Source organism: Gadus macrocephalus, chromosome 3 (genome assembly GCF_031168955.1).
Source record: "Gadus macrocephalus chromosome 3, ASM3116895v1".
Taxonomy (NCBI): Eukaryota; Metazoa; Chordata; class Actinopteri; order Gadiformes; family Gadidae; genus Gadus; species Gadus macrocephalus.
The window spans coordinates 15,089,338-15,102,902 of NC_082384.1; the positions used below are offsets into that span (position 1 = coordinate 15,089,338).

The 13,565-nt window shown below is 48.8% G+C and overlaps 1 protein-coding gene across 1 annotated transcript in view; it reads right to left on the bottom strand.

Moving 5' to 3' along the window:
• LOC132453745 (zinc finger protein basonuclin-2-like) overlaps positions 1–5,078 on the bottom strand; it is a 12,572-nt gene extending 7,494 nt beyond the window's left edge. Inside the window, exons 1-2 of the mRNA XM_060046689.1 lie at positions 5,073–5,078; positions 1,707–4,174 (exon numbers count right to left, since the gene is read on the bottom strand). Coding sequence (XP_059902672.1) covers positions 1,707–4,174; positions 5,073–5,078 — 2,474 coding nt within the window. The remainder of the gene's footprint in view (positions 1–1,706; positions 4,175–5,072) is intronic.
• Between the last annotated feature and the right edge of the window lie 8,487 nt (positions 5,079–13,565).

A 13,565-nucleotide genomic window follows, 5' to 3' on the forward strand; every position in this document is an offset into this window, starting at 1 on the left:
AGGCAACGCGGCTTATGTTAACTCCGCTGTTTTTTTGTCTTTCCTTTCTCATCTCATCCTCCTCCTCTCATCCCCCACTCTCTCCTCCTCCGTCTCCACCCTCTCCCCCTCTATTCCTTCCTCTCCTTCCCTCCTCCCTGATCCAGGGCAGAAGCCAGAGAAGTCACCTGCACTGTTTACCGGCGGCTAATGAACATGCAGTGGCAGGAGCAGATGCCACTCTCACGGGGAACTCAATAAAAAGCTCAGGGTGAGAGGTGGGGCGAGGGACATTTGTCTGTGGATGAGACGGATGATTCGCTATCTGTGAATCTTTTGAGTTGCCAATTACCTGGAGATAATGGAGACGAGAGAGCGGTAGTTGGCTGGGAGGGGGGACGTAGCTTTGAAAGTTGTTCTGCATCAAATGAATGTGTCAACTGCCGGAGACTTTTTACACACACTGAAAGATATTTTAGTTTCATCCCACAATTCCCCCCCTCGAGGAGTTGGCTGCTTGCGTTTTCTCCCCAGTTCCTGGTTGGTTCCCATGCTAGTCTGAACACATGAAATATTTTCTCGTGCTGGGAATCTAAGAAGGGTGGATTTCACTTTGAGGCACAAGGTTGAGGCAATGGAATATGATACTCTGTACGTCATCAGGTCGAAAAGAGAGGCAATTCTACTATTTTAAGACTTTTCAATCATTTTAAATTACTTTTACACGAATAACTGTTATGGTTCTGCTGCTGGAACTTACTTCACGGATTCCCCTACTTATACTCCATACTTTATACCTGTCTTACTATATAAGTTTATATTGGACAGGGTTATTTGTGTGACTTTGAATGAACGGTTCAAGATCTTTAACCATGGCCTGTCTAAAGAAACAAACACATCTAGCAACTCCTCTGGGAGATGCTAGGCCAAGTGGTATATACGTAATATAATATGCCCCCAGCATGTGTTACTGAGCCAAACTGCTACCAGTGCCGCTACCGTTTATTTCAAGGGCAGTGTGTGTGTGTGTGTGTGTGTGTGTGTGTGTGTGTGTGTGTGTGTGTGTGTGTGTGTGTGTGTGTGTGTGTGTGTGTGTGTGTGTGTGTGTGTGTGTGTGTGTGTGTGTGTGGAGACGGTAAGTGCTAACAAGCCCAGGTGAGTGGGGCTAGATTCAACTCCAGACGCGTTAATAAATGCAGCGGTTTGACAGACCTCCGTCTCGTATGTTAAAATATGCACCTTCACCTACCTGCCAGTGACAAGGTGAGGGGAGTGCAGGTAAATAACACACAGCTGTCCTACAGGGGCATGCTTGTGGACAAGTAGGTTTGTGTGTCAGTGTATGTTCCTGTATGCGTGCGTGTGTGTTTGTGTGTGTGTGTGCGTGTACAGTTTTTCATCGAACTGACACGCTTTCTGTACTTTGACTTGACAAGGTGCTGTGTGTCACTGAATCTATCTCTTAGTAATTAATTAGCTCAACAGCTGTTGAGAGACGTACTTTATCTAGTTAAGTTGAACTAAGTATTGCAACGATGCAAAGATACTTCTCAATGAAAGATACAACTATGTGTGTCAAAAAAAATTAAAATAAACAATTAACCCTTCCGATTTACTCCGATTTACCTACCGTTTACATTAATAACAAAAAAAACATGATAAATAATAACAACGGAACATTCACACAGTCGACTCTCAAGCGCGGCGCTTCTCACGTTTCAACTAACCTGTCTCGGCTCCGTCGGGAGGGGAAGGCGGCGTTGCAGCCGGCCACGGTGCACACGTGCATCTCCTTGAGGTGGACGTTCTTGTAGTGGAGCTTCACGCTGTAGGAGCTCTTGAAGCTCTTCTTGCACACGTAGCAGATCTTGGGGTCGGGGCTGGAGCACAGGTCCCCCTCCGGCGACTGCGACGGCGGGAACTTGGGCGGGCTGGCACCGTACGCCATGGAGGAGATGAAGCTCTCGTGTAGCGCCGCCATGCTGGCGGCGGCGGCGGCGGCCGCCATGCCCCCGTTGTAGAGGCCGTACTGGCTCATGCAGAACATGTCGTAGGTGGGGTCGGCCAGCTCCTCCTTGATCTTGACGGGGGGCTGGTGGGGGGACGGCGACGACCGGCTCTTGTCGTCCATCTCGCTCCTCATGTGCGCGTCCTCTTCCTCGTGGTCCTTGTCCAGACCGTGTCCTCCGTGGCGGCCGTGCTTGTCCTCCACCTCCATCATCTCGTCCCGGTAGAACATCTTCGACTCTGAGGTTTCCGATTCGTTCTCAAAGTCCCTCTCGTGGTCCTGGTCCTCGGAGGTGAAGCTGTCCATGCAGCGCAGCTCCCCGGAGCTCCTGAGGTCGTTGCCGCTCCTCGTCTCGCTGCAGGGACCTTCTCTGCACTCGTCTTCGTTGTGCCTGATCATGCCCCTGAGGGCCAGGCCGGGGCTCATCTCGTCCTGAGAAGGGGACTGGTGTCCACTCCCACCGCTGTGGTTCCCGCTGCCGCTGCCGTTGTTTTTGATACTGTTGCAGTTCCCGTTTATCTTCACGTGGCTGTGGAGAAGGGACGCGGGGTGGTGGTGGTGATGATGGTGCATGTCGTCATCATCGTCTTCATCCTTGTCATCATAATCATCCGCCACGTCGATCACTTCCTTCTCGATCTTCACCGGCATGCTGGACTTACGCGGCTTCTTCTTTGGCATGGGGTCGCTGTTTACACTGATGGGTTCCTGGATGCCACAGGGAGTGGGCATGCGATGGGACATGGGCCCGGCATCAGACATATGAGGATGGTTACCCTTGTGGGAGGCGGCAGCTGCAGCAGCTAACATGTTCTGCTGCTGGTCCATGAGGGAGGTGCTGTTGGGGTTGTTTGGCAGGATGGGACTGGTTGGCAGTGACACTGGAGGGCTGACCAGATCGGCGGGGGACAACAACGTACGATAGAACGGAGGCACGGGCTGGACTGGCTGCACTGACTTGAGGGATGGGAACACCAATGGACCCTGCAGGGGTGAGTGAAGAATAGGGTCTAACGGCGGAGTGGTGAAGCCCAAGGGTGGCCTTCCAGGACTGGTTAAACTAAAGCCACCGCTCTTGTTGGAGGAGATGACGGGTGTACCCGATGAGTTTGACCGGATGAGGTCCTTGTCCCGATTGTTGCGCAGCATTGGCATGTGCAGCCGGGGGTTGGGGTTGGCGCTGTGGCGGTTGCGGCTCCGCAAGGAGCTGAAGACCATGTTGCAGCCCTCAATGGTGCAGCGGTGCTTGATCTTCAGGTGCACCGCGTTGTAGTGGATCTTCAGAGTGCCCTTGTCGTAAAAGGTCTTGCCACAAGAATTGCAGCAGACACGGCCCTTGCGGGAGGTAGAGCCCATGCGGCGCATGCGGTGCATCTTGGAGGAGAAGGAAGAATGGGTGATGGACTTGGACTGCTCGCTCTTCACGAAGTGGTGATGGACCTGGTGGTCACTCAGGTTGTGGGGCTGCTGCTGGTTCTGGGGCTGTTGCGAGCCCTGCTGCTGCTGCTGCTGCTGCTGCTGCTGCTGCTGCTGCTGCTGCTGTGGTTGTTGTTGATGTTGATGCTGCTGGAGCTGTGTCTGCTGCTGCTGCTGCTGTTGTTGCTGCTGGGCTTGTTGTGTGGAAGGGGTAGGCGAGATGGGGGAGGCCCGGTTGCTGGACTCCGTCTTGGGTTCGATGTTGCTGTTCATGCCGCCCAGGGGTCCACGGCTTGGGCTCTGACCCGAGCGAAAAGGGGAAAGGGACACCTCGGATTCACTGCTCTCCACCTGCTCACTCTGGTTTGGGAGGCTGGGTTCGCGTAGCCGCAGGGCAGACTGCTCCATGGGCAGGCCATTGGGGGGAAGGCCTAGCATGGGGGCCGAGACTGGGTTGATGTACTGGAAGGGAAGCAGGAATGCCAGGCTGTTGGGAATATTCTCAAAGTGATGAATGCTGGAGGGGCTACTGCTCTCCATATGCGTCAGGAGACCGGGGCTACGACTGCGATTGTTGCTTTCAATGAATGTCCTTATCCCGGAGTCCGTCTTGGAAGAGGGAACGGTAACCGCCTGACCTTCCTTCTCTTGAATTGCCATAAGCTCCACAATTGATTTGGTCTCACCAAAGCGTAGGAATTGCTGCAGGGTGATAATCTCCTCTTCTCGGGACATGATGGACCAGCGGTCCAACACTTTGCCTGCAGCATCCTAGAGGGCCAAAAGGAGACAAGAGAGAAGACAAACACACACAAAACATTATTGATTGTGCATAATCAGTGAGAGTAGAGGATAAAGTTGGGGTGAGCTGCTCTCTACATTAAATTCAAAAGGCCCTTAAGCGATGAGAAAATGTAGCTTTGTCTAAAAAAGTCTTTCCACCATTGTCTCCATGTCCCAAACACCCCACAAGGCTTGCTTATTTACTTCAGATCACCGATATGAATAATGCCACTCATCAGAATCCTAAAGAAAGAGTAAGGGTGTGAGGAAATTTAGAAAACGGAGGCGGACCTATTAGCAGTCTTTGTAGATGTAGTTTGTAGAAAGACTGACAGAAAACAGATTTGCAAAAGCAGTGAACCTTCGCTGAGACTCCCTCTGTACAATCACTCCGCCTCTACTTTTATTTACATCTGTGTCAGACCGAAAAAAACAACACAAGCTTACATAGACATGCTATCATAATTATGCATGGCTTTAATCTCTAGCTGGCAGGTGTTGTTCTTAGTGTCCCCTAACTCTGGCTAGTGTTAAGACATTCGTAAAGGAAATCTCAGGCTAATTAAAGGTCATCTAACAAGACACCTAAGATGTTACTCTGTTGTTGAATATCCACTCATTAAACAGGCAATGGATAAATCGTTCCTATCTTTAATGTTAATGAGCTTCACAGGGTCACATCTTGTATAACAATTAATATTAATAGAAAATGGTCCATTGTATTAAGTCACACAAAGTTCTTTGAAAATATATGTTATTTTGTTCAAAGTGGCTACATAGAAAAAATATCTACAAGGTAATGAATGAGGTATTGTCAGTGTATGTCTTTTACGATCCTTGATGTTTCCTAATCCTGTATTGGAGTGTGCTTTTGTGGGAAACAAACGTCCATGTTTCTTCCAGACACTAGAGATGTTCCCATGAGAGGCTCCTTTGAGAACATCATTCTGAAGGAGCACTTTCTTGGCCGGCTTCTTCTTGGGATGCTTTTGTTAATGACTGAAATATGAAATGCTTTGACTTCTTTGAAACTAGCCCAGTGCCAAACATCAAACCATTGCAATGGATCTGGGAGAATAATCTTGGCATGGTCTGAAACCTGGGCTTGCAGGCGGGTTTGCGTGTCAAATACTTGACCCACTGCATTTCTCCCCTAGTGACAATCAACTTTTTCTCTCCAATAAACTGAAATGAAACAACTTCTGAAATGTATTTTGACTTTGAGATGTGGAAGATATGCATAAAACGGAGATGAATACTAACGGCAATCAGTTAACACAACCTCTTACGCTACAAGATGCAAGTCTCTTCGGGGTGGGGGGGCTGGGCAAGCCACACAAAGGAAGGATAATTAGTCACAGAGATACTGCAATAATTGTGTATGTGCTCTATACCCTGCTAGGACCTATAAAAGATAAATGACTACTCTTCCGAGTTAAAAGCTGGAAAAATCAACATCAGAAATCATAAAGGGGCCTGTAAGGAGAAAAACTGAAAATAAATGTTTAAAGAGAGACAGTGGAAGCAGAAGAAGGAAAACAAAACAAAATGAAGGCTGTATAAAGAAGACAGGGGGTTGTTCATGGGCTTCACATCATGCCCACAGATAGATTCTTTAGAGATCAAACTTCAATAGTCACCAGGGTATTTGTTGTTAAATATACATTAAAAACATTTTACACTTTCATTCTGTGTATGCCCTTTTTTTTCTCTTCTTTTTCCCGGAGGCAGGACTTTAAATTCTAGCCTATGCACTATTATTTTTATGCTGCATAGCCATTTGGTCATTTGTACTTCCATTATATTTAATTGAAACAAGAGACGAAAATGAAAGCAAATTCAAAAGAATCACTAAAATGAACATTTCACGAGAAACACTTACAAATTAAACACGTCTTTCTTTGTGCTACAGCATCATAATTGTAGTGATATATAATAACTAGGAGCCATGAAGGTTGATACATGTCATCATACAATTTCACTCTGAAGCTGCACCCTGTCCTGGTTTATGATGACACACGTGTCTGTTAATAATCATTAATAAATCATATTCCAGAATACATGCCTGACCTTGACTGCACTCGTGAGATATTTCATAGATTCGCTTCTTCATTCTTTTCCCTCTAAAGAGAATCTGCGTTGTTGTGTTTTCAAATCAACACCCTTACAGATCATTCAAAGCTTATCTTTGTATTTTTGAAGGGTGTGATCAGCCATTGACCTCAAGTGAATAGACAAGAGAAACAAGGAGAAGACATTTTTGCAAGTGATAAATCGGACAAAAGCATTTGTGTACTATTTGGATGCACTAAATATACCAATGCCAATTTTCTCCTTCTCCAAGATCTCCATCTCACACAAAGTAATGTAATGGACCCTGGTACAGAGATACGGCCCCTTGTAGGGCCCTTGCATACATGTCCATAGATATATCCAGCGCTATAACTCCTGAGCTCTGTCTTTCGGCTAATTAAGAACGGAAGATGTGCGCGTATGGGAATGAGAGTATGTATAGCGCAGAGTGTTTGCAGACAAACACAGGTCCCTGCAGTCCTTGCCTATGTCTCATTCCCCACTTTCTGCATTAGCCTTGCGATGCCACAAGAGTAACAAATATGCCATTAGAAGCACTTTTACAAGTAGGCACTCATCTTCCAATTAGCTTAATGTGCCCCTCCTTCCTCCTGCATTTTCCCCGCCGTTTTCCCACCTCCCTTTTGCATTCTCCCTCCAGTAAAATCTCATTAATCCACACCCTCCCCCTCACCTCCCCGAGCGCTATGACATATCAGTCTGTCATTATGCATCCCAGAGTCCTTTAAACAACACAGCTAAGCCTCTGTTTGCCAGGTTAATGACTGTTAGCCAATAATTACAGCAGAGACCATGGGGTGCACACTTTATCTGTGAGACAGCCCGCTGCCGTTAGTTTATCTGAGCTGCTCACCTCCGTGTCACTTAGAATTAATCTGTCCAGAGATGTATTTATTCATCGCAGCCGTCCTGCCACTGAATGTTTAATTCCTCCGCAGCGGCCGCGGCTAATACGGTCACGGGAGCGTGTAAATGGCGTAGGTGGGGTGTTCGACAGGCGACCTAACTTGGTACCTTGACAAGACGGGATGAACAAATGATGGCTTGTTGTTTTGTGTGTGAGGGCACCGCAGGCCAGCGTCAGCTTAAACAAAGGCAGGCAATTATCTAATTAGCCGGACGTGTAGTTGTGCTGTGTTTACGGCCTGGGTATGTGTGCGCTGTCAGGCGGGGATTGCATTAAGGATTAACAACAGGACGTATACTTTCTTTCCCACTGATCACCACACATCATAATAGATGACAAAGTCTATTTGGCAAAGGAATGGAGAGAGTTGTAAAACTACAAGCAAGCGTTACTCAAGCTGGTAATCTCTACAGGGTTTGGGTTGTGTACAAAGGAAGACCCATGACCCAAAGGGTATTTTTACGAAGAATATTCTTCTTTTCTCTCTTCTTTCCTCTGCATACACAGTGCTAGGCTCTTCCTGTGCAGGATAGTGTCCATGCCGGATGTTCATGTCCACCGGCCCTCAGGGTCAGAACAGTGTGACCAACCGATCATTAGGCAGTATCACTCGCTTTACCAAGAGGAGGACCGGCTCTCACAATGGCAAAGCAAACCATGGGAACCACATTGATCCGCCAATCACCTCGCAGCTGATGCGATCCCCACTGAGCCCCCCGGAGAATCCCCCATTGATCCCCGAGCCTGGTCTCAGATCCACGTCTCGGGCAGAAAGCCGCTCTATCCCCGCGCTCGCCACTTCAAGGGGAGGTTAACCAGTAGTTCCTTGTGATCTGAGAAGGTCTTGAACCTTGCCGTGTCCTCTTCCTCATTCTGTTTCCCCCCGGCCCCCCTCCACCATCACTATAGCCCTCCATGAATAATGCATGGGGGGCTAGTGGCGAAGGAGTGCCACAGAGGGGGTGGACATTGGGTGGGGGGGGGGGGAGTAGGGTGGAAGGGCTGGAGCACAAAGCCCTCCGCCTGGAGCCATCACATCAGAGTGCCAGGGCTCCACAACATCTACGCTCTGGTTGGCTCCCATGGCGCCGGTCAGAGGTCATTTGTGAACAACAATCTGCAGTTTTTTCATCAGCCTCTCCTCCTCCACGGTGACTGCTTTGACTCCCACAGGGGAGTCGATATGTCCAGATGTAGGCGGAGGGTGTTTATCAGAACAGTAGAGGTTAAGAATCGGCATCAGCGATCGGGGTGAACACAATGCTCTTGCTGAATACATCAAAGGAACTTTGCGCCTAGTGTGGCACTGGGCACGGAGCATTGGAATAAACATTAACAGCAATGTAGGACCCCATAGTATTATCTTATTATAATCGTATTCCTCTAGTTGGTTTCAAACAACTTATAAGGTCTTCTACACTTTACGTCACTTCCATGACATCTCACTATCATTCTAGTTTCTTTGCCACACTGGCATAACATGTCATGAAAGACACCTTATAGGTTTATAGAGGAGGAGTTCATTCATAAACGAGCCTTGGAGGATTGACTGAGGAATATGGATGGTCCTTGGTGAGTTTTGATTACCGACATAGGCCATCTATAAAACATAACTAACATGTTCACGTGTGCTTGATTTAATAAGTCCACAAATGGCCGTGTGTGCGTTTCTCCCTTCCCTTATTAGCGTGAGGAGCAGATCTCTTCTCAGGTTTGATTTCTCGTCTGTTACTTAATTAACGTCCATGCAGAGGGGCCATGTCTTGGTCAATATTATGCTCATCAGTGCCAGAGAGGGGTGCTTACTGGACTCTGGCGTGAGTGAATGTGATGAGGCCACAGGCTTAACTCGGCCAGACACAGTGATCAACCAACCAGCCCCCGAGATACTCCCCCCACCCCGCCTCTGCCTTCACCACACAACCTGATTTAACTCAAGGCTTTGGTTAAAAATTCATGGGCCCCTGTGTTAGCTGTTGCTAAGGGCACACTAATCGACAGGAGTGAGATATATAGCGCAGCTGCAGACTGCAGGAGCCCAGTGTGGCTTTGGTCGGGGAGATGTTTCACCAAATATAACCAGAGGGTGAGTCACAGTCTGGCAATCCCTGAAGACCAGGTGGTGGCTAGTAAACAGCTCTTCTCCCTTTTTTTTTTTTTTGATGCGTCTTTCTCTCTCGCTTAAAAAAATAAAATGGTCGATAACAAAGGCTCTTGTAACCTACGCTTCAACCCTCCTCCCTTTCTATCCCCCATCCCAGCCATCGCTGGCTACCTTTGGCTTTTAAAGCTTAACACCCCCCCTTTGCATCGTTCTTTCAAAGCGGTCAAAGGACAGTCCTTTGGCCCTGGCCCAGCCGAGGTGCAGATGGGGATGATGCACATGGAAGCCATTTCCTGGGCCCCGGTTGGGGTGGTGGTGGTGGTGCTGCTGCAATGATGCGGTTCTGCAAGTTCAGACCCTTGCCAATAACCGTCCCCGTGGCCTTTAAAACCTGAGGACTGTCTGGCCGCTCCGACTGATCTATCGACATCCCTGCCTCTGTTCACAAGCCATCCACCATAACATTGGAATCCCCCCACCCCCACCCTACTCCACCACCAGGCCAGCTACGACCACGGTCAGCAGGTGAACCCTCGTCAGACTCTGGTGTGGGTGTCAGACGGGAATGGCCTCCTGGAAGAAGAACAAGGAGGAGGCGGAGGAGCAGGAGGAGGCGGTGGAGGAGATGGGGGCTCGGAGGCAGAAGGAGCCGCTAGGGAGCGCCTGATGGTTTACATTAATTGAGGATGATTCCTGTGATCTGCTCGGGTTCTGCCGCGGCAGCCAGGGCCGACCTGGGTCTGGGAGACAGATGTGGGGGCCGCTGTGCTTCCCCCAGGGCCGATGGAAAGCAGCGAGGCGGCTGAGAAATGGCCTGTCTGTCCGGGGGATGGGGGGTGGGGGGTTTGGAGGAGGGGCTGGGTGGGCGATGGTGGGGTGAGGTGAAATTGTGTGACGACCTCCTTTTTCTCTTTCTCTCTCCCTCTTGTATCACATCTCTTTTGTCTTGATTACTATTTTGGCAAGGAGCTGGTGAAGAAAAAGGTGCATTAACATATGCTCACAATTTGCTCCCTGGCCACATGGGAGGGTATTTGTGTTGTGCTGAAGTTGTTCCATAACCGCACACTATTAAAAGCTGTGAACAGAGCGCGGGGCCTGCAGAGGAGTCGCGAACACAAAAAAGTATAAAAATACAAAAATCAATGAGGCCTTATAAGGCAGGCGGGGTAATCCTGAAAACCTGTTTTTGTAGAAGGTTTTGTCGAAGTGTTGCACAAGGCGATTTGAATGTGTCAATACACTTTCAACAACACAATATATTGGTCAACAGTAATGTCAAGCATCATCGAGTTTGTTGCATAAACAGTTGTTTTTTTTAGATGTCCTTATAATGATAAGCTAAAAGGAATCCACATCTAAAATAAAGCTAAATCTAACGCTGAATTTAAAACAACACTCGAGTTGCAATAATGCTACATCTAAAAATAAATCGACATCCCACCCCAAAATAAGAACCTACAAATAATCTAAAAATAAAAATGAACTCAGAGAGTTGTGAGCTGTTTTGGGTGAGTTTGAAGCGGAGACAGAGGTGTCTATAACACTAACACACTGCATTAGAAGACACCCCCTCCGCCCTCCCTGACTCTCTACTGTGTTTTGTGCTAGCCAGCGCACAGGGCTGAAAGAGAATAAGCTAATGGACTCTTTACTTAATGTGATCAGAGTCATTATTGACGTGCTGCCAGGAAGATGCAAGACCATTAACTCAGCCTCTCTGTCTCTGCACACCCTCCCTTACAACTCACTGCTTGGCTGTGCAGTATTTTACCGCTTCCCTCTGTCTCATTCCCCCACACACACACACACACACACACACACAGCCCGTCCACACGCTGCACTAATGGGTGTAATACGGGCCTGCTTAAAATCCTCTGCACCCATGCAATGCAAGGGAAAGGAGTAAGAATGTCTTAACAACCTACGCAACAACACTCATGTCTATGCAGCTGAATACCTTTCATCCACATTTGTGCTTTGACTTCATATCTATATTTTTACCACACCAAGTATCTATATTTTATGTATATATAAGTACAGCTCATATGTGTGTACCCCTCTCTCTCTCTTTTGCTCTCTCTCTCTCTCTCTCTCTCTCACACACACATACCGTAAAGGACCAATTTATATATTCAAAGACGGCAGACAAGTCCTGAAAGCCTGCCAACGTGCTCTGGAGGAACGTAGGCTTGACCTTGGTATCATATGCATGTTTAAACATGATTGGGGTGGGTGAAACATGAGCCCAGGCAGGTACAGTCAGACCAGCAGTAGTGGGTCTCTCTGGTGTACAGCAGGCCTGTGTGGGAGGCTGGCTGGCATGGGGGTTGGCTCATTCGTCTTGAGGCGGGTGGATGCCAGTGTGGCTGCAAGGTGATTTACACTGCTGGCCCGGCCCTTGTGCCAGAACACATCTTCCCCTGTGGCCCGTGGCCTCCTACAGCCAGCAGGCCAGACCGTGTGTGTGTGTGTGTGTGTGTGTGTGTGTGTGAGTATGTGTGTCTGTGTGCGTGTCTTTCTGTATGTCCATCTGTCTCCCTGCATATGTGTGTTTTTTGGAGGGGACTGTGTATCTGTGCCTATGTGTGAGTGTGTGTGTGTGTGTGGGTGTGTGTGCGTGCGTGCGTGCCTGCGTGTGCAAGCGTGTGTCTGAGTGTGTGTGTGTTTTTATGCTGATGATGTGAAACTAACAGGAAGTCCTGCTGCCCTCTCTGGAGGCATGGTTCCAGGTCTCTGGACCTGTCTACTGTCATGAGCCCCACTATCGTGATTACCCACTGCAAACATAAACATCATTACCATCTGCCTGCTGTAACTTATATACCCAGAAAAGCTCCAGACCATCAAAACACGCAGAACGCAGAACAATAACAAAGAAACCTAAAGTTTGGTAACTTTTTTCAATCCACATTTTCTTCTTCTTCTTCTTCTGCCTTTTCCTCGTCCGTCCATCAGCGTGAGCCAACGCATAATAATGCAGGTGAATACCTACGGTTTGGGATGTTGACGGCCAAACCAAATGTTATTTCGATTTATTTGAAAATTGCCATTTGCGACGTGGAGACGGCCGATGGGCGAGGGAGAGATGAGAGGCAGGGGAGACGAAATAAACCAAGGTTTGAGCGAGACGCGGCCGAACAGGGGACGACGGGGCGGGTCACCCAAGATTGCGCGAGGGCTAGTGTAGCGAAACAGATGTTTGATCCATCCAACATCTGGACCGCAACACACTCAATCCATTTCACTCATCCTTTTTTTTTTTCATTTTATCTTTTTTGATTCACCGACCCTCCTGGGACAATAAACTCTCCCGCTCCCTCCCTGTGATCCACCAACCAAAAGAAAAATCACATTCCCACATACCTCACACTACCCATGAAGAGCAGCACCTCTGTGCTATTCACACTGTATTCCTACGGCCCCTCCCCCCCCCCCCCCCCCACAAGCACCTAAACTTGCACTAGCACTGACTGCCTTTAGAGGAAGTTCATCACGTGTGTATATTTTACAGCCCGCAGAGGGGTCACGTATATATTCCCGTCTATAAACCTGCGTTTTGCTCGACCAACGCGCTTGAAGCGGGAATCACCGCGGCAACGGGCAGCCCCGCAGATCGCTGTCACTCTAATGGTTGTGGGCCCTGAGAGAGTCGTACGGACCTTAACTGATCCATTGTCCCTGGTTTTATGGCCCGGAACCCCGGCACAATGCGAGGGACCGTGGCCGAAGCACAGAGTCCTGAATGTGTGGAGGTGGAGGAGGGATGGGTGGGGGGGGGGGGGGTGACTGTCAACTCCCCGTAACTCACCCTGCGTACCTCCCTCCAATGGATGTCAGCTCTCTGACCTGACGACAAAATCCTGCCAGGGAGCGGTGGGTGTGCCTGGGTCGGTGACACTGGGGGGGGGGGAATAGGAGGGGTGCGCTGCTGGTGTTTGTTCAGAGGCAGCCCTACGACCCCCACCTGTGTGTGTGTGTGTGTGTGAGCGTGTGTGTGTGTGTGTGTGTGTGTGTGTGTAATCACGAGGTGTGTGGGTACTGTATATATCGCCCATATCCACACAACACAGTACATCCTACTTTGTGAGTAAGGTAGTAAAGTAGAGTATCGTAGTATGAATCATATTCAAGCATTTAAACCTTAAGTTTCCTTAAGGTTTCCTTAACAGATCATTAAAAACACATCTCCCCTCCCCGGTAATGCTATCTGCTATCTGTTATGATATGTTCCCCAGTATAGTGGAGCTGCTCCCGCGGCGCGCGCGTGCGCG